The sequence below is a fragment of the Mangifera indica genome, chromosome 6 (genome assembly GCF_011075055.1).
Source record: "Mangifera indica cultivar Alphonso chromosome 6, CATAS_Mindica_2.1, whole genome shotgun sequence".
NCBI lineage: Eukaryota > Viridiplantae > Streptophyta > Magnoliopsida > Sapindales > Anacardiaceae > Mangifera > Mangifera indica.
In genome coordinates, this window is record NC_058142.1 from 16,399,609 (window position 1) to 16,421,282 (window position 21,674).

Consider the following 21,674-nt stretch of genomic DNA (forward strand, 5'->3'; position numbering starts at 1 on the left):
AATTATAATAAAATTAAGATCATCTTAATAATCTTTTAATATCTACGGTAAATATAATAATCAGATTACCTTTTATATTATCTGTCATATCATCATTCATAATAAAATATTACCGAAATTTTTTATTACTTTTAAACTAAAAAAAATAAGGTAATTAATAAAAGATAAATTATTAAAAGAATTTTTCAATCTCTTAAACTAAACGACCTCCAAATTTATTATTTTTTCATTTCTAAAACATTCAACCGTTACACCTACTTATAAATATGGAAAAATTTCAATTCGCAAATAAAGAAGTTAGCAATTATTCTGAAAGATGTGAAAGGAATTAAGAATTACTTATCTTTTAAGTATAAATTATTGACTTTAAAAAGTTAGAATATTTTATTTGATAGTTGGATTCTTAGATCTAACCAACTAAATTAGAATTAATCAAACTAATTTTTATTGAGACTTCACATTTTTTAAATTTGAATAATCTCATATTAAATTTAAAGTTGAATTAATTTTAATTAAACCAATTTAAGTATCAATTTATCAATCTTGAATTAAGTTTTATTTTGATTTAATTCAGACTAAATTTAACTCTAATTATGTCAAACAAATATTATGTTTTTTTTTCTTTATTAAACCAACTACCACTATGATCGATCAATTTTAAAGATTATAAGTCTTTCCAACCCGTTTCGGGAGTATGCTGAGCCAATAAAATTTTAGTTCGATTTCATTTTGACTAAAAAAATATTTTTTAACTCTGTAATTTTTTAAAAAATATTTTAAACTAATAATTTATATATTTATAAATTATCCTGTAAATTTAAAGCGAAGAAATAAGATTTTGAAGGTGTAAAAAACAATATTTGAAATTTTTAGGGTAATATTTAACTTAAGCCAAGTCATGAGTTGACAACCTTACTAAATTAACTAATATTAAATTTGAGTTTGAGTCAAACTCAAATTACTCAAATTTCAATGTAACTTAAAACAAACTGAATTACAAATTGCTTGCGAGCGATTTTGTTAGTTTGTAGTCCTAATTATACTCATATCATATGGGCAAACATATTAAATTTAATATACCACAAAATTGATGGGTTGATCGAAATTTTACCATTTGCCCGGGTGAATGTTGGATCCAGATTTTAAAATATTATTTATAAGTAGGGATTAGATTTAAACCAAATCTATTCAAGTTCGAATTTGACTTGAATGAGCCTAAAACGAGTCAATTCTATGTAAGCTCGTTCTAGTTTGAGCTACTCGTCAAATTTATTAATTAAAAATTTTGATACAAAATGATGTTATTTTGATTAATATGTATTAAAAAGACGTTGTTTTAATAATGAGTTAGTTAAAAATTCGAGTTTGAAATGAGATGAGTCGAATTTGAATTGAGTTCGAGTTCAACTTTCACAAACTGGAGCTCTACTATACAAAATTGAGTTCAAACTAGAGCTTGATTCGATTCGAATCTAACCTTATTATAAGGTTGGAAAATCCAAATAAAAAAATGGAAAAGAAAATTCTATGAAATTACCAATATATCCATGAAACTCTCAGCATAAATTCCTTGGCGAAAACGCAAAGAAGCTTCTGGAAAATTTATAGAATCTAAGTACTTCGCTTCTGTCAACTTTAAAGTATTCTAATTTTCCTTTCCCCCTTCCGCGGCACGCTAAGGGCCTTTTTGTAATTTCGTATCACGGGACACGCTATATAAACCCATCATTAACGCGACTGTAGTCAGCCGCATTTTGTAAGTGAGGACAATTTCTTTCCTGAGTTGACTCGGAGTTGAGTTTGTGGAGAACTCGGTTAGAGGAAGTTTGTGAGCACTTTCTTGAGTGAAGTCCAATGGAGAGAGGAGGTTATAGAGGTCGAGGTGGTGGCGGAAGAGGAGGAGGAGGCGGTGGCAGAAGAGGAGGAGGAGGCGGAGGGCGAGGTCGCGGAGGTGGAGGAAGCGGAAGAGACGGCGGATACGGAGGAGGAAGAAGCGGTGGATATGGGGCGGGAGGAAGAGGCGGCGGAGGCGGAAATGTTTGTGGTCGCGGCGGCCGGGATTATGTCAGGAGCTACGATCGTGATCATCAGTGGTTCTCGAGTGAACAGACACCGTGGGGGAGCACGAGCACGAGCACAAGCACGAGCACCGAGCACGGCGGGAGCCACCGCCACTACAACGTTCATCAACTGCCGCAAGACCAGGGTCGTAGTTCGAACGAGCTGACTCAGCGGAGTGGGCCGCCACAGCCGTCGAATCCGTGGCATCAATCTCGGCCTGGACCTTCCGTGTCACCGGCTACTGTACAGCCTGTTATGAAAGGTATGAATGTGAACTCATAGATTATTTAACAAGTTTTTTTCATTTCAATGTTGTGTTTATTATTTCATAATGCATATTAGGTCAAGATATTCTTCAAAAATGTTATTCAAATATCTAAATATTCTAAAAAGCACATATGTTACAACCCAAGTGACGAGGAAATCGCTTTAGAGATATGCAGTTCCGTATTCGAAGTAATCTAGCATTGTCTTAGAGCTATATATCTGAAGTTACATATCAAATTTTATATTAAAAGTGGTGACACTGTTTTAGAAGAACTAAATGCAGATCGAATAATTACATAATGCACGTGATCAATTCGTGTGACATTTAGTCATTGATGCTGCATCACCAGGGCCCCAAAGGATTACTCATTGCAAAATTGGGTGTAATATTGAATTGTAGACATATTGCATTAAGTTTATACCTCATTTAATGAAGTTAATCTTTTGTCGGCATTTTGTTGTTTTTATGAGCAAGTAGTTGCTCTAGATTGAGTAAAAACAGAAAATGTTATTAGGTTGTTCCTTATTAATTGTTGAAGAAGTAAATGTTTTGTTGGAGAATTGTTGTTTCAATTGGCAATTGTTTTGTCCAAATTGAGTGCAAAGGGAAGTTATGTTATTGGTTTGAAGGCTAACCAAGAAAGTTCCTGTTTCATTAATGGATTTTGTTTTATTGTTCTAGAAATGCAAAAAATGAAGATTTCGGGATCGGGGTCTACATTGTCATTGAATGTCCCAATCAAACGCCCTGATGAAGGTGGTACACTTGCCATTCAGACTGTGAGGCTATTTGTCAATCATTTCCCAGTCAAGTTTAATCCTCAGAGTATCATAAGGCATTATGACATTGATGTCAAATCAGAGGAGCCCACCAAGCATGGTCGCCCTGTGAAAATACCAAAGTCTCATTTGGCTATGATCAGGAACAAGTTGTTTGAAGATGATCCTGCTCAATTCCCTTTGGCATTCACTGCCTATGATGGTGAGAAGAATATTTTCAGTGCAGTGCCATTGCCAACTGGAAAATTTACTGTGAGATTCTCTGAAGCGGAAGATATGAAGATTTTTTCCTATGTAATCAGTATAAAACTTGTAAATGAGCTAAAGCTTTGCAAGTTGAAGGAGTACTTGGCAGGAACACTCTTGTCGAACCCCCGTGATATTTTGCAAGGGTTGGATGTAGTCATGAAGGAGAATTCAACTCGGAATATGATTTCTGTTGGCCGAAGTTTTCACCCTTTCGAACCTTCTGCAGGAGATGACCTTGGAGGTGGAATCACAGCATCTCGAGGATTTCAACAAGGCCTGAAGGCCACCTCCCAAGGTCTGGCATTGTGTTTGGACTATTCTGTTCTAGCATTTCGAAAGCGATTGTCAGTTGTAGATTTCTTAAGGGAACATGTTGAGGGTTTTGATCCAAACAGATATAGAGACTGGAACAAAATTGAGAAAATTCTGAGAGGAGTCAAAGTTACAGTGACTCACCGAAGGACAAAGCAAAAGAACATCATTTTTGGATTAACTAGGGACAATACTCGACAACTATACTTTGATATTGAAGATCCAGAGGGGAGCAGGCGAGTTAGCCTTGTTGATTATTTTAGGGAAAAATATGGCAAGGACATTATGTACCTAGATATTCCTTGCTTAGATTTGAGAAAAAATAATCGAAGAAACGATGTACCAATGGAGTTCTGTGTAATAGTTGAAGGGCAGATATATCCTAAAGAAAATTTGGATAGCGATGCTGCTAAATTATTGAAGGATATTTCTCTGGTTCGACCATGGGAGAGGTCGGGCATGATATCGAGAATGATAAGGTCAAGGGATGGGCCTTGTGGGTACGTAAAATACTCCAGTGCACTTTTTTATTCTAGTAATCTCTGTTAACCTTGCATTTTTTGCACAATTCACCTTTAAATTGTTTCATGTAGTTCAGTTAATTATGGTCAACTAGTGCCAAAATTTACCAAGATTGTTGCGTAAAGTTGTTGCATGGACTGTGCCTTGATTTGTGCTTATGATTTAAAAGAACTTTCTGGCAAAGTACTTCCATCTTTCAAGCAATGCTGCACTTAATCTTTTTTTTTTTTTTAATGTTTTTAACTTTTTGAGTTTACAAGGATCTCATTTTAAAACTGATGAATGTGAATGGCTACTTGAATATTTTAGGTCAAGTTGTTTCTATTTTCAATGGCATGCTTTACTATGCAAATGCTGTTATGTCATTTTTAGCATAGGTTTTTATGCACAACCTCTGTCATTAATGGTTAATGGCATTGTTGCTGTGAATACAACATTTTGAACATGTAGTTCTTATATATTATATATTATACCCAGCTCAAATATTACAATTTCAATTGAACCTATTATTTTGACTGGGCAAACCACTGATGGCATCTCAGTTCTAATGTTTTATAATTTCATTGGCAGTGGAGAGATCGCACGGAATTTTGGACTTGAAGTAAATCCGAACATGACAAGTGTTGATGGACGTGTAATTGGACCACCTGAGTTGAAGGTAGGTGCCGTGGGGGGCAAAGTGATTAGTATACAAGTTGAAAAGGAGAAATGCCAATGGAACCTGGTTGGCAAAGCTGTTGTAGAAGGTAGAAGAGTAGAGAGGTGGGCTGTAATCGACTTTAGTGCTTATGATCGAAAAAATAAACTGAATGATCGTGCATTTATTGGTGACATTATTGCTCGGTGTGAGAATTTAGGGATTTTCATGAATGAACCTGCTTATTATCAACCCACTTCAATGAATAAATTCTCCAATGTTGATGTGCTCCGACAACTTCTTGAAGGTGTTACTTCCCAGGCTTCTAAGATTTGCAAGGGCCATTTACAGATTCTTATCTGTGTGATGGCTGATAAGGATCCTGGGTACAAATATCTCAAGTGGATCTCAGAGACTAGACTAGGTGTGGTGACACAGTGTTGCTTGTCTAGAAATGCTAAAAGGACAAATAAAGGGTATGACCAGTATCTTGCCAATCTTGCTCTCAAGATCAATGCCAAGCTTGGAGGCAGCAATGTAGAGCTCATGGACCGGCTCCCTTACTTTGAGCGTGATGATCATGTAATGTTCGTGGGAGCTGATGTTAATCATCCTGCTGCCAAGAACACAACTAGTCCATCAATAGCAGCTGTTGTGGCCACTGTAAATTGGCCTGCAGCTAATCAATATGTGGCAAGGGTTCGGCCCCAACTCCATAGGAAAGAGGAGATTCTAAATTTTGGGGAGATGTGCTTGGAACTGGTTCAATCTTACACTCGTGTAAACAAAGTCAAGCCACAGAAGATTGTGGTCTTTCGTGATGGGGTAAGTGATGGCCAGTTCGATATGGTTCTCAATGTAGAGTTGACACAGCTCAAGGATGCATTCAAAGAAATAAATTACTTCCCGACCATCACGGTGATTGTAGCTCAAAAGCGACACCAGACTCGACTATTTCCAGCAAGTAAGAGGGATGGATGTACCACTGGCAATGTACCACCGGGAACAGTTGTGGACACGAAAATTGTGCACTCATTTGAGTTTGATTTCTATCTGTGCAGCCATTATGGAAGCCTCGGCACAAGCAAGCCCACTCATTACTATGTTCTATGGGATGAGCATAAGTTTACTTCTGATCAATTGCAGAAGCTCATCTATAACTTATGCTTTACCTTTGCTCGATGTACCAAGCCCGTGTCATTGGTCCCACCAGTGTATTATGCTGATCTGGTTGCCTATAGAGGACGATTGTACCATGAGGCAATAGTGGAGGGGCAATCTCCAGCTGCGATCAATGAGAGCTTCTACAGGTTACACACTGACCTGGAAAACGTTATGTATTTTGTTTGAATGGTTGAAACATGGCCCATCTCTTTTATCTTCTGACATTGGGACAGAGATGGTAAGTATACTACCATTTCGATAAAATGCTAGAAAGCAGGTTTACTTCTAATGACGTAGTAAATGAGTTTGTGCGTAAATCTAAAAGATTTCAGCTCAAGTCTTTTGTTTTGGTATGTCTAGTCTAGTTTTCCCCTGATCGATTGAGTTTGTGTTCCCCATTTCGTGATGCTTCCAATTTGTGCAGCAGTGTCTTCATGTTTATCATGTATAATTAGGTGAGTTTGAATTGGAAATAAATATTATACTTTATCAATTATATATTCGGAGCCGATATGATATTTCTGTTTATTTTGGTGCATTAAGTTTTATGCTTTTTGAATTTCTAAGCTACAAGTTTCTTTCTATTAATTTTCTCTTATTTGCAGAACATTTTAGCTGTTATATATTCTTACTTTCAATTTCTTCCTTTAAGGAATATGTTTTCTAAGATTTTAACACAAAATGCTACTGATAGAATGGGATTTTTAGAAACTCCATGGGAAAGACATACTCTTGCATTCAGTTCATTTATTTTTGAAATGTAGATTAATGAGAGTGAAGAAAATTAAGGATACGATTTATGACAAAGCTTGAGTTCGATGAACTTGGGAGCCGTTGGGTTGAGCTGGAGATAGATACTGTTGATTTAAGCTCGATTAAAAAAATATATAGTTTAACATGTATTTATCAATTACTTTCACATTCAAAATTTGGATGGTGCATTGTTGTGTGCAAGTTTTGCCTATTAAAAGAGCTTCTTAAATTTATTGTATTAAGATATAAAAGTTTAATCGGTCAAAATAATGTTTTAGAAGTGTAAGTATAATATTATTCAACCAAATTTGGTTTGACATAACTCTTTAATATTTGAATTAATATGATTTAACCTAATTTGATCGAAAATTATTTATTTTTTTATTTTTTAAAGTATTTTTATTATTTTAATTTTTTTAATCAAATTATCTTCACCTATTATTAATAAAATATATATTATAATATTTTTTTATTGATAAATGGTCTATATGAAGATTTTTAAAATATGTTAATATTCGGACTAATCAAATCATATTCTTATAACTTAATAATAAAATAAAATATTTAAATAAAAACAAAAAAAATAATATGAGTAATTATAATTAAACAAAAATGTAACTATATGTAATATGTAAAAATTTCAAATTATTACTATAAAAATACAATATATAATTATAATATAAGAGCCTTAAAAAACATATATATAATTTGACTAACAAAATTAAATTCTTACTACTTAATAATAAAATAAAATATTTAAATAAAAAAATAAATAATAATATGAGTAATTATAATTATATAAAGATATAACTATATTTAATTTATTAAAGTAATATTTTTTCAAAATATTTGTATTGATTTAGGTCCTATCAGATTACTTTTGTGTAAATTTTAATACTATTCAATTTAATTTTGAGTCAGATTAAGTTGACCTCATATAAATTTTATGTTAAAAACTCAATCTTAATCCTATATTTTTTTATGTCATGTCGTACTGGAATAACGGGCATATTAAAAATTATCAACTTTGTTTTTATGTTTCCATTCCATTGAACCTAGACATGTTCGTGCTGGGCTAGGTCATATCATGTTTTATTTGATGTGATCCACCAAATTTATGGGCCGTGTTGAGTTAGGGCTCACAAAATTATGGACCTTGTAGGTTGTCTTGACCCACCAAAAGTAAGCTAAGATTAAATTTTTATATATTTTTAATTTTATGAGCAGTGGTCGGCCAGCTCGTAGGCCTTCCCTTCCCCACAAGCACTAAACATGGCTTGTTTTAACACTAAGCCTTAACATGCCTTGCAATTTTGTGGACCATACCCTACCTAAGGTTGAGTTTTTTAACCCCCGGGTTGTGAGTGTCTTGTTGTCTAATTGAACCCTGTCGAACATGAGAAAATTCATGTGTTTTGTGGTGCAAATTCTTGCAGATTTGGATATGTTTTTTTGGCCTTTTTCAATTTGTCTTTGATTTTGTTCTTATTGTAAACATACAATGAGGCACTATATATACTTTTATCAATTAGTGGGTGTTAAAAAGGGGACCCCAAAGCCAATCACAACTCTATCTTCATGTCATTTCCTTTCTCTTCATCTTGTATTTTGTCAGTGAAAATACATAAATGCCCTTCTTCTTCTTCACTAAACAACTATGCATTTTCTTGGATTCATTAAGCCTTAGTTTTCATCCATTTTGAATTTTGTCAACGGAAATATCGGGGAAATGATACATACAAAAACGTACATATATTGTTAAACATGTTTCAATACTTAATATATCATTTTGATACTAATTTATTAAGATCGTATCTATATATAAGGTTTGAAATAGAAAATAATTCTTGGTTTATAAAAGTAAATACGCGGCTTGAATCTTATGTATCATTTTTAAAACATCCACATTTTCAGAATTACTAACAGGAAAAATCTCTTATAAAAAAAATTGGATTCATGATGTGAGAAATTTAATTGAAATGTTATCTTTTAGAGGTACTAGCCGATTGGGTACATTTAAGATGCTAATTTATATTATGTATTAGCAAAGAAAAATAGTCTTAATAAATAAGTGGATATATTTAGATATTAATATATTGAATTATATATTTAAATGGAAGTTGTTTATTAATTTATATTGTTAAAATGAGAGATAATTATGTCTTAATGATATATTAAGTTGAAGATAATCTTAAAACAATTAAAATTGTCCGAAATTTAGTCTTCTCATCATTTTTGGATAAAATGATTTTTATCTAATATTTTTAAAATTAGACTGAACATTGACTCAGTGAAAGAGGTAGTATGTTCCTATATGTAATCAGACTTATTGACCTGTGATCATACTGATTAACTGTCTAAAAATAATATTTAAAATAATTATGTATAATTTATTATTAAATACATATTTTGAATTATTTTAATGTCAATATATACATGTTCAAAATTAATAAATGAGATCTTGGGTTTAAGTTCAAAATTAAAATAATATTATTATTTTTACCTCGATCCAACTAAATGTTTGGAACTGTTCAACCCAGTTTAATGCGATTTAACTTCAAAAGTGTTTTCAAGCGTCCTCATTCTAATTGGATAGTTTGAATTATTCAATCCGGTGTAATCCCATTTAACTTTAAAAAAGGTTTTCAAGCAAACCAAAATTACTTTGATTAGCAAAAAGAATATTTTTCCATGAATTAATAATGCTAGAAATATATGAACTCAGCCAACGCCCATTTACCATATTACTTTCTCTCAAAGATAAGATTTTGTATTTATTCATCACTTTCGGTGGATATATTTTTTTTTGTCTCTTGCTCAAATTCACACAATGTTACAGAAATTACTATCAGGTAAAAAGGAAAAAAAAAACCCTAACTAGGTTTCTAACTCTTAAGGGTAATTATTATAGTACGAGTAACCATTTACCTTTATTAATCGATAAAATATCATAATAATGAATCGTGATGTTCTGACAATATGTAATGTAATATAATGTTTGATCAATACTTTTGTTTGTAAAATAGTATTAATATTTTTATTGGATTTTACTATATTACAAAAATATCTTTATATGATATCCTTGAAATATTACTGAATATGATACCAAGTAACGTTACCGTCCCGACGATTACCCAAAGCTATGGAGATTGATAAGGATTCCAAAGAGTGGCCGTGAAGTCATTTTCCAGTGATGAGAGCATGGAGAAATAATCTGCCACAAAATTTGACCATTATAGAATAAGTAAGAAGACAAAAACCCATACATAATATTCAAACTCTTGTCAAATTGGATAAATTTTCTTAATTCAGTGGGTTATTTATTTGCTAAAATAGTTAACTTGTTGAAAAAAAATTGGAATCCTAATTAGGTCCAAATTATTTAAGCTCATAATGATGTTCAATTCAGTTTGAACCCTCTTTATTTATTGAGAAATCATCTCATCAACGATTTTTCTTCTTGTTCTCTTGTAGATAACAATTTCTTCTACAACAATTCAAACAAACTAAGCTTAATTTTGAGTGAGTTATTTTGAATTCAAATTAAACTCAAACTGACCGTAGATTTAACTCATGTTAGTGACAAATATGATTTCAATTATAGTTAAAATATGTTTTAACTATCAGATTGAATTGATCTGAAAGTTAAACTGGGTGAATCATATCAAATCACAATTCAATTATCAAGTTAAACTAGTTCAAATGATATACTAACACCAATATGACTGAAACCAATTTAAAATTTTTTAATATATCATATTGATATTACTAATCAGTTTGACTAACTGAATTGATCAACCCACAAACAAATCTTTTGATTAACACATGAACAAACCCTTTGATCGAGTTAAAGGTCTGATTCTGGCCTAAAGTTTGCTTGTGACTTAAGAGCACCCAAAGAGGAAGAGGGTTAAGGAGGGTGATTTGACCTTTTTCAATTTTGATTATTTTCTGAGAAATATGTGTTTTATACTTTTTCTCTAATTAGAGTTTCCCACCTTTAATAATTTCTTAAACCCTCATATTTTCATTAGTATTCCTTAACCCCCTCTACATTTCATTCCTGACTTCTTTCCTACTAAGCAGGCGGCTCCCGTAGGCCAGATACATATGAAGTCTAATTTATTAAAACTCTAAAGGGTGTGCTCTTTTTTTTGGAGATTAGGGTTCTCTCCTAACATAAATTTTACCTACAAGGAAAAACTATGAAAGAAATTTCAATAAAAACACTTGTTATCAAGTCTATAAAAACTCAAATTAGCGCAACTCATGACATGATTTTATACTAACTCTGAGAATAAAGTTGATTTAGGGTTGGAGTCGAATTAAGCTAATTCGGCTTGGCCTAATTCGCATTAGAGTTTTAGCTTGAGTTTAATTCAAATCTCTCTTTGGAGACACTATCCATTCTAACGATAATACTATTTATATCACTGACAATTATCTGATTGTCAAGCAAAATTTAAGTTATCTCATATTCAGATTAAGCTTGATTTGAATCCAACCATAACTATTGATTGACAGTTAATGTGTAATTATTCCAAGTTGACAGGAAATAGAAAAAATACCTGAAGATTTTGTGAGACACTGCAATGAAAAAGAAACCAATGCTTGTTCTTCATGAGCTCTATCATAGCTTGTGGAGTCTAGCAGGCGAGGACCAAGAATTGAGCAAGCCATTGACAACAAATTTTCATCAGCAAGAGAAGCCAGAAATTTGCTCAGCCATGCAACAGTGAAGAGGCTTGCTCTTGCTAAACTTGGAATCCCATTGCCTATGCAATCCGAAAGTGCTGAAAATAAACTCTTGTTCCCACTCTTCACCAACACAATTGCTGCCACTTTTTGCCAAATTTCAGTTGCCTCTTCCTCTTCATTCTGAATCAATAAATATGTAATTTTAAATAATCCTCAAATGAAAAAAAAAAAAACAATTTTAAAGAATAAAATGAGCAAATGCTATGCGCACATAGTTTTTAGTACTTAATTGGGTACTAAATAATATGACATCAATTAATTGTATGTTATTTTATCTTAAATTTAAAATTATTTAATCATATAATGACACGTTATTTAAATACTATACACATAGTTTCATTAAATAATAACATTTCATACTCTAATAGGTAAAAACACAAGCAATAGTTTAAAAACTAGATCAAACTAATTGGTTTGATCGATTTGATCGAAACTTAAAGGCAAACCTGACTTAGACTATCAAACCAAAGTGAACCGCACCAAACCATCAAAACCTCATGGTTTGTGGTTACCTTGATCAAACCCATACGCTAACATTGGTAAAAAATTGTGGTAATTTGGGGATGCTAGGGTGACAAAGCAAGCCATTTACCACTAGTATGAATTTTCAATTTTGAGATTTTTTTAAAAAAATAATTTAACTCATGAAACTTTTTTTTTTTTTTTAAGCTATGAACTGGAATACAAAATTTTGAATAAACAATAAACTAGTCCAACCAGCAATCAATTGGTCTAATTTTTGGTTGATCTAAATTGACCTCTTCACCAGGTCAATGTTTGGTCTAAGTCTAAAAATATAAAATACATATTGATATGTTATTATGTAATTGGATGGTTTTAAATTAAAGATAAAGTATTTTCTAATTACATGATGATACATCAACATTTATACTCGTATCTGTACTTGTTGTTAATGCGTATAATATTATGTTGAAATAAAAAAAAATCTACTTTTCCTCGGATTGCTCCTTGTGCTTTAACTCTAAATAAGTGATAAAATATACTGATTCTACAATAATTTTCTTTCTTAATTAGTTTCCTTAGTTGATGTAATGCTAATTGAGCTTACCAAGGTTTCACGGAAGCCTATTATTCTGTTGCTGCAGAATGAATCCTCTTTCTGATGAAAGCCTGCTTGCTTCAAGAGCCAATTCTCTGGTGTTGCCTCAGAAAAATATCCTCCCAACATCATGAGAGCTCTTGCTGATTGTTCTTGAACCCTTTCATCACAAGTTTGGCAATCCATGGCTGCTATAATTGTCTCAACTGCTTCCTCTCTGTAGATGCTGCACTTCAGTGGATCTTCCTGCAACATTACTGCTACTTCATGCATTTGTCTGTGCAAAATTCTGATTAAATCTATTGTAAACTATGACCTTATTTACTTGCCAAGAAAATTTAAAAAAAAAAACAAAATTGACAGTAGATTGATAATAAATTTTTACTAGTTAGTGTTAAATATATGGTGACCTGAATTCATGCAGAGTCATTCCAATTGAAAAAGGGGTATTTTAGTATTAGAACGAACATCTCACTTAAAACATAAAATTTGAACAAAATAGATAACGATTAGAGGAATGATCTTACTCTTGTTTTTAAACAGATATGACTTAGAACTCAGGAACGGATACTTATTATAGAGTTTATTTATTGAGAGATTTAACTGAGTGATTAGGGTTTTATAGTTTCTGTATTTGATATTCAATGAAGTTATTAATCTTTTGTATTTTCGTTGTCATTAAATTTTGTATAGTGAATTTCTTTATCCTCTATCGGTGGTTTTTCCCCATTTTGAATTTAAATGTAAATCTTCAGTGCATTTTTGGTGTTGTATTATTTGTGGTTTGCTTGTTTTCATTCCTTAATTCTTAGGTTTTCACATTACATTTAGTATTGTTGATATTGTCTCGATTTATATATAATAGAGTATTTAAAATTATGAGATATTGTCTAGTTTGGACTTCGTTGATCCGTAATTTTACCATTAAAAGGTTCTCATGAGAGAGAGAAAATGATGGATTTATATTTACCCAAAACCCTGACACAATCACTCAATGGAAGGTTTCGGGAGCGTACTTGGCATAGACCCCACAGTCTAACAAACAAATTATTTTCCTTCTTCCAAAATCAGTTTCGCTGAAGCACCTGCAGCTCTACCTAAATTTTCATGCTACAAATCTACTGTCAACATGTGTTCAAGAACAGTGAAGTAAAAAGAAATGAAATTACCAGAAGATCAAGCTGTAATAAAATTGCTGCAACCAGTGGCCGTTCTTCTGGTGAAGCTCTTTGCAGATAAACTAACAAAATGTGCATAGTGTTGAAGCCACCCCACCCTCTACTTAATCCATTTAAAAATTTCATCATCTGGGTTCTTCTGCAAATGTAGTATTCTTTTAAATTCACTCCATTTTTCAGCCTTATAATGAACCTGAAATGAATTTTTAGAAGGAAATATAAATATTCATACCTTTGTAAATAGAGTAGCTCAGTTAACAAAGCAATTGCACTTCCACCAGAATTCTTCAGGTTCTGATCTGCTACAATGAGCTCAAGAATGGAGGCCTTGTTGACATTTTCAGCTAAGAAAATCCTGCAATTTTCATCAGCTTTGATGCAACAGATCATAATGGAGGCAGCCTTTTTCCTCTCATCTATTTCTCCTTTCTCAATTCTTTCCATCAACAAGCCTAATCCCCCAAGTGAAACAACTTCTCTTGCATTCTCCTGATTCTTGTCTTCATTGAAACCGTTTAGTAATTGGTCCAGAAAGTAAAATGCTGCCACATGAGCTCTGCAGCACACTGTGAAAAGGGTCTGCAACTGGTCTCCAAATTCGAGTATTCGAAGGACTAATGGCACCCACTCGGTCGATATCATCTGTTTTGCCTTCGGTTTCAACAGGTAAAGCAGCACTGCAGCCTTGAGAAACAGGCTGCTACTTCTCAAAAGTCTAATGAAAATCTCGAGCTGCGGATCTGAGTTCAATATTATCTGCCTATTCACCTCGTTTCGAGCTACAAATTCCGCCAGAATCGACACTGCAAGCTCCAGAATTTCATCATCACTTGAAGCAAACAAGACCTCTAGCATTGCTTCAATTATAGGAGCCTTTAATAGTTCAGCTTCAGCTGCAGGATCACCATGTGAATTCAACCAAGCCCTGGCAATTACCCTGACTGCAACTTCACATTCAGCAAGATTTTCCGATGAACAGATCGCGGTAATTGTGCTGCTAAGTTCACTTGAATAACTTTGAACATTGCACTGACTCTTGGTTGAGTTCACTGAGATTTCTTTAGGCATACTGCGGCATGTCAGGACTTGAAAAAAATCCGATTTAGCTGAATCAGTCCACGGATTTGTTCCTGAAACTCTGTCATATCGATACGATCTTCGCCTAGATCTTGATTCTTTCTTCTGTCAAAAATCAAAATGACAACAAAATTCAGAATCTGTACAAAATTTAGCAGAGGAGATACAAGATGAAAAAAAAAATGATTAAATTTGAGAAAAGAGACAGTCACCCACATGAACATAATTGAAGTTATTGTAATTTTCTCCCTGGAGATTCCATACATTGATTGAAGCTCCTCTTTGTTGATTGAGCTGCGTTGGAATGCGCTCAGATGTGGGACCAAACACAGTTTGATACCTTGAAATCAAAATCAATGGCAGAGTCAGCATTAGTAGTGTTTCATCAGATAAAATATTGTTTATTTAGCAGCTAGCTTACAAATTTTTGTTCATGGAGGAGGATTCCGAGGTGAGCGAATCCGATGATAGTCTTCTCCTCGATGAGGATCCTTCATAGCTTGACCTTGAAGGCAGAGGCACAGAAGGGATTGTGGGGGCATTGGCCCCAACTTTAAGCCACTGTTTATAGTAGAGAGCAAATTTTGTAGTCCCCATGTCCATTTGCTCATTATAAACCTTGCTTAAACCTTTCATTCTCTTTTCTTTATCATTACAATGCAAATTTGAGACCGACTCAAGTTGTTCATTGTACCAAACCTTGAGATGCAGAAGATGAGGCAGGAAAATATGCTCCCAAAGATCAGGAAGCAAATGAGTCCTTACGAAAAAAGGCGAATCTACGAAAACTTGAAGCAAATGTCTAGCACAAACCCTGTCATTCTTCTCCATCTTGTAGATTATTGCCATGTAGAGCTGAGCCAATGCTGAGAGATGTGCATTGGGGATGCCACAAGTTGAATTTTGTCTAGAATTTTTTGAGTTCAAAGAGGCAACAATACTCAAAAGTTGAATTGAATTATTCAACAGCTTCATTCGAAGTTCCATGTTTGTTGCCCCTTCGTCTTCAACCAATCTTTCAATGCTCTCAATTCCAATTTCCATGTCTGTCAAAACCCCTCCATCGTCACAATCTTTCCTTCTCACCAAGACATTGTTGATCTTCTCTTTAACCGATTTTCGAAAATTTTCATCCTTCAGAAATCTGCCAATGTATCCACTGAGGATAGACACCACTGCCCTAACTGCAACTTCATCAATCGGTGCATTCTCTTCTGATCTTTTCACACTGGTGTCATTGTTTCTACCCGATGAAACCATCGATGACCCTTTAGATGTCTCAGTCTTTGCCTTGGAGAAATCGACCATTTTGACATTTTGGCAGAGGTATAAAGGGAAAGTGATGGAGTCATCAGGTAGTGCAACTCTTTCTTTGAGCTTCATTCTAGGCCTTGAATTTTTCGATAATTTTCCAGTTTCAAATCCTTCTTCAACAAGAAGCTGATGCAGGCTCGATATTGGCATGGCTTTACAGCAGAACGAAGACGGTTTTGCAGCAACGGAGAGAGATTGCAGAGGTTCAAGAACATTATTTCAGGAAAAGAAGATAAAGGAGAGAATAAAAGATGAAGAAGAGGTGAATAAAGAAACATAAATAAAGACAAATACAAGTTTGATAATTTCTTGGTTGTACATGCTCTAGTTTTGTATTTCCTTACTGGACCGGACCGCCCGGTTCAATATAGTTACTACACTATCATTAAAACTTTCTAACTGCATTGAACCGGTTTTAAAATTTTCTGAAAGTTAAATTGAATTAATATTGTAAATCTTTATGAGCTTCTGCCAAGTCAAAGTCGTTTTAGATCGGCAGATTCTTAGATTATAAATTAAAAAATGAATTATGATGAGAATTTCGGATACGAATGTTTTCAAATTCGGAGTAGATATTAACCCACCAATTAAAAGAGATTGGTTCGTGGGTCAATCAATCAAACTGGTCGATTGAGCCAGGGACATAAATATAACAATAATATGGTATAATTAAATTTTAAAAGAGGTTTAATCATGTGTTCTTAGCATGATGGTCAGACCAATTAAACTTGGTGATTAAATCGTAATTTGACATTATTCACCAGTCTAACCCCAGTTATTCTAACATATGTAGCTTAATATTAGGGTTGAATTAAATCAAAACCAAGCTTGAACAAAGTTTAATTCAAGATTAATTTGAATATAAAAGACTCAAACTGAGATCGATGAGATAAGTCTCAAACTCAACTCAAAAGCAAATTAATTTTATCTTCAATCTAAACATATTCGAATCAAGTCAAACTTGACTCGTTTTATGAAAATGAGTTCAATCCTTTATAATAAAAATTTCAGTTTCTAGCTCGAGTTAACAAAACCAATGTTTTTAGACTCAAATAAGTTATTAACCTGGTCAAACAATCGGTCCATAAGTCAACCTATTGGTTAGACGAATGACATCGGCAATATTATTAAAATTAAAATGGATTTTACCTGTGTGATGTCAATATGGTAGTCAATCTAATCATACTTAGCGGTGAAACTGTGATTTGATACTATTCACAAATCCATTCAGAATTACTTAAAATTGAGATTAGATTCAATTCAGTTGAGCTTAAATAAGAGTCAAATTGAGATCAGTTTGAATATAAAAGAGCTAACTCAAAATCAACGATCCAAATTCAAACTTAACTCACTCGATCCAAATTCAAACTTGAATTTAAACAACTCAAATCAAATCCACTCTACTTAACAAAGTTTTAATATCTACCCAAATCTGATAAAAAGGAAAATTATGGCCCTGAGCTCAAATCAAAATGGAATGCCAAAAACACTTAGAACCAGCCTAATACAAAACCATTATTACAGACGAAAAAAAAATTACAGAGGTTATTAGAAGTATACGATAAAGTTAAATATAAAATAAAATAAAATAAATTTGGCAGTAGTGAAGAGTATGAACAAAATAAAAAAATTCCAGCAAAGCTTGGCCCTTTTTGTGGTTTCATCACATGGGATCATCCTGTTTCTAGAATTTGAATTTTAACATTATTGTCACATCCTTATAGGGTAACTGACAAGTTTTGGCGTTTGGTTAAATTAGGTAAATGTGCTTTCAATGAGCTGTGTTCGTGTATAATTTAATTCGAGTAAGTGTCAAAATTACTTGAAATTGTAAGTTTGTATTAAATTTTTTGGATTTTGATTAAGAATAAAATTATATATATTTATTTTAAGTATATAAATAGATATATATTTAATATACATCATCAAATAATTATATAATTTTTAATTAAAGATAAAATAATATCTAATCACGTTATAAGATATCATAAATATATTTATTTATGTACACAAAAATAAATATGCGTAACATTACTTATTGATTAAGGGTTAATCTAGATATATCTCGGTTTAATTGATGGATAGATTGATGAATGACTTATATAAATATTAGAATAATATCCATTATTTATCTTTAAAGAAATTATTTTAGCAAAGTTTGCATAGTGAATATGAGAAAGAATATTATGTAAAATCTCTAGTGGAGGTTTAGATCCGATTTGAAACATTAGTTTCTCTCTTGGATCTTTTTTTAATGCTACTATATTTGTGTTGGTCTTGACAAAAAAGTAGAGTTACATGCAAATATTATATCTAAATAATTTTAATTCAAATACGACTCTAGATATTCATTATTGTTTTAATTATACAAAAAACAAAATAATTACATTGATTGTATGATTACAATTTGATAGAAAATAATAGTTTTCCCCTGTAGATACATAATATAATAAAAAAATAAATATCTTAGATGATTATAGTTCTTATACCGATGTCTCTAACTAATAGGATATGTTTTCCATATTTTTGGCTCATTGACAAACAGACGATGTGTTTAATCACTGATTAACTATTTCTTAAATGTCTTACCATGAGTTCGGTTAAAGAAAATATTTACAATATAACAAAAACAACCTCTAAGTAGTATTTGTAACACATTGACACATAAGTTTATGTTTAGAACTATATGATTAGACTTATAAATACATTTTAGTAAATGCAATTATTAAAACTTGTTTATTTATTTAGTCAAATAGAACAAGTGCGACTTCTCATAAAGTGGTTACAACGTGTGGATAGTTGCAAGTTGTGATTGAGCAATGTAATTGTGAATAGGTGCAATTTGTGATAAAATGGGTATCTCTAATTAGGGTTTATATATAAAAAATATATTAAAATGTATGAAAAAAAGTGTTAGCAAATAGTGTTCAAATAGGGCGTAGGATAGTGAAAATAGAGAGAGAAAACATAAAAGGGTTAGGAAGAATGAGCTCAGACTTGTACAAAAACCATGTAAATATTGTCTGATATAGTGACTTATTTGATGTAGCTCATCTAAATAATTGTTGGGCCACTATAAATTCTCCATGTTCTTTTTCTTGTTCCTTGTTTTCATATTTTCTGTATAGTCATTGTTTGTTGTAAGTTGTTCAAATATAACAAAGCTAAAAGTTCCAACAAATTGTTTATTGAAATTTTATACAAAAATTTACTTCTAAATTAAAATTCATATATTTTGTCAATGGTAATAACAAACGGCAAGATATTGTCTTATCACGTTATAAGATAAAATATGAATAAAATTATACGTATAAATATTTTTTATTAATTTATCTTGACAAACTAATATGGTAGATCCTAAAAATTAACAAAACTAATAGAATATTAGAATTTTTAAGGTAAAGATATGAGTTCAATTCTCTATCACGTTTGTAAAATCTTAACTTATATGCACAATAATTGGGGGTTTGGATCTGATCACTATACTCCTGATTAGTTACACCAAAAATTAATGTCTAAGTTTATCTTCCAACAAAAACGGATGGGTTTCCGATCTTTATCACGTTTGTGAAATCTTAACTTATATGAGTCAATAATTATAGATTTAATCACTATACCCTAGATTGGTTATACCAAAAACTAATGTCTCAGATTTATCTATCTAATAAATATGAATGAGATCTTTTATTAATATTTTAAGTTTATCCATCTAATAAATATTGATCAGTCGGGTTACCAAAAACTAACGTGGTAATTTAAAATAAAATTTTCTGTTTTGAAATTATAAAATTTGATATTCAATTATTATCTAATAAGATATAATTTTTTTGGTTTCGAACGTATAAAATTTGATCTTTAATATATATTTTATTAAAAAAACTGCATTAGGAAAATACGAATATTCTCACATATACAAGAGAATGGAATAATAAAAAGAAAAAAACCAAGAGAGAAAGGACATAACAGTTAGATAATATTGAAGAATGTCTGTCTGTCATTCTTAACGTCTTCCTCATCTTGAATTCTAAAAATTACTCTCATTTTTATTGTTTTCTTTCCTCCTCCTCACATCTCCCTTTGCCATTCTCTTTCCTTACCCAGATAACAGTTTAACCAGGCTGACCTTGTTTTAAAAACCATGACTATGTATTTATATAGGAATTTGGAATAATATAATTAATGTAAAAGAGGCTTTTAGCGTTAATTTCAAAAAAAATTATATATATGAATAAACAAAGTTAAATTTATTTAATATAAATTAGATTTTTTTTAATTTTTAATATTTTAAATAGGATAAAAGGAGTTTATGGAAATAGCTAAAAATTCAATCCAATTAAACTATATTTATTAGTATGGTATAATATAATATAAAAATAATTAAAAATGATACGTTTTTTAAGGTATATTGAAAAAATATCATACAATTTGATATATGTTGACTATATTGACAATTTATTGATAAAGACCGATATAGTTTTTGGAAAAAAAAAGATATGATAAAAGGGTATTGAGAAATTTTTAAAACCTTATAAGTATTTATAATAATTCTCAAAATGATGACATAATAATTTAAAATTATTTAAAAAAAAAAAACATATTTTAAAATATAATATATAATATAAAAAATAAATTTTTTTTATATAAAATACATGATTTGTCTACCATGAACCAAATAGTCTATTTCAACTTCTCACATGGTTGTAAAATAGTTTATTTATTTAAAATCCTATCCATGCCTTTGAAACTCCATTAAAGAACTTTAAAGAATTTATGGTTTTAAATAAGCCCTATCGAATTCGAATTAAAAAAAGAAAGAGCTTATTGGAGTAAGGCTTCTATGAAAATATTGACAAAATACAAGATAAATATTAGATTTTTGATATATAATATAATATACGATTTGATTATTATGATTTAAACAACAAATCCATGCACGGCCATGCCCATCTTCATGGAATTCATTTCTTTCTATCAATTGAATGCGTAATTGATTGATGATTCCAAGAGAAAGAGACTTCTCAATTTGCTTCACTTTCAGGGAAATTTAGAAGTCAAATAGAAAAACATTTTTGCTTATCTTTGTAATTAAGACATTTGTGGTTGTGGCAGAAGATGGGTAGGGTCCCTTTTGCCTTCAAATTGACGACACGCAATGAAAAACCTCTATCAGTCATTTAGAGCAATCTGTCATCTCCATATTTCCCATCTTGTTTATTTTTAGTATATTTTTTCATTCGAGTTTGAGTAAAGATAACTTGAATTTGAAAAATTATCGATAAATTCATTTTCTCCATCGACTTTTCATCTTCTCCGATAATTTCTTCTTGCTCCAATAACTTTTTTGTATCCAACTCTTTCTTTAACAATTCTAATTCACCATCTCTGATGATTTTTTTTCTTTTCTAACTTTTTCTTTAACAATGTTTTTTCTTCATCTCTAACAACTCTCCTTTCTTTTTCTCCAACACTTTTTGACAATTTCTCCAACAACTTTATCACAAACTTGAACTAAGCGTAGATTTTTTAGATTCTAGCCAACATT

At 31.7% G+C, this 21,674-nt stretch overlaps 2 protein-coding genes across 2 annotated transcripts; one reads left to right on the forward strand and one right to left on the reverse strand.

Moving 5' to 3' along the window:
• The first annotated feature begins 1,751 nt into the window (after positions 1 to 1,751).
• On the forward strand, positions 1,752 to 6,520 carry LOC123219334 (protein argonaute 2-like). Its single transcript, XM_044641228.1, has 3 exons — positions 1,752 to 2,323; positions 3,011 to 4,169; positions 4,762 to 6,520. The coding sequence occupies exons 1-3, from the start codon at positions 1,855 to 1,857 to the stop codon at positions 6,176 to 6,178; spliced, it is 3,045 nt and encodes a 1,014-aa protein (XP_044497163.1). The 5' UTR covers positions 1,752 to 1,854; the 3' UTR covers positions 6,179 to 6,520.
• Positions 6,521 to 9,745: 3,225 nt separating this feature from the next.
• LOC123219189 (putative E3 ubiquitin-protein ligase LIN) lies at positions 9,746 to 16,422 on the reverse strand. Its single transcript, XM_044640981.1, has 7 exons — positions 15,240 to 16,422; positions 15,035 to 15,158; positions 13,974 to 14,923; positions 13,733 to 13,880; positions 12,573 to 12,809; positions 11,314 to 11,623; positions 9,746 to 9,959 (listed from the first exon to the last, which is right to left on the reverse strand). The coding sequence occupies exons 1-7, from the start codon at positions 16,280 to 16,282 to the stop codon at positions 9,886 to 9,888; spliced, it is 2,886 nt and encodes a 961-aa protein (XP_044496916.1). The 5' UTR covers positions 16,283 to 16,422; the 3' UTR covers positions 9,746 to 9,885.
• Positions 16,423 to 21,674: the final 5,252 nt, after the last annotated feature.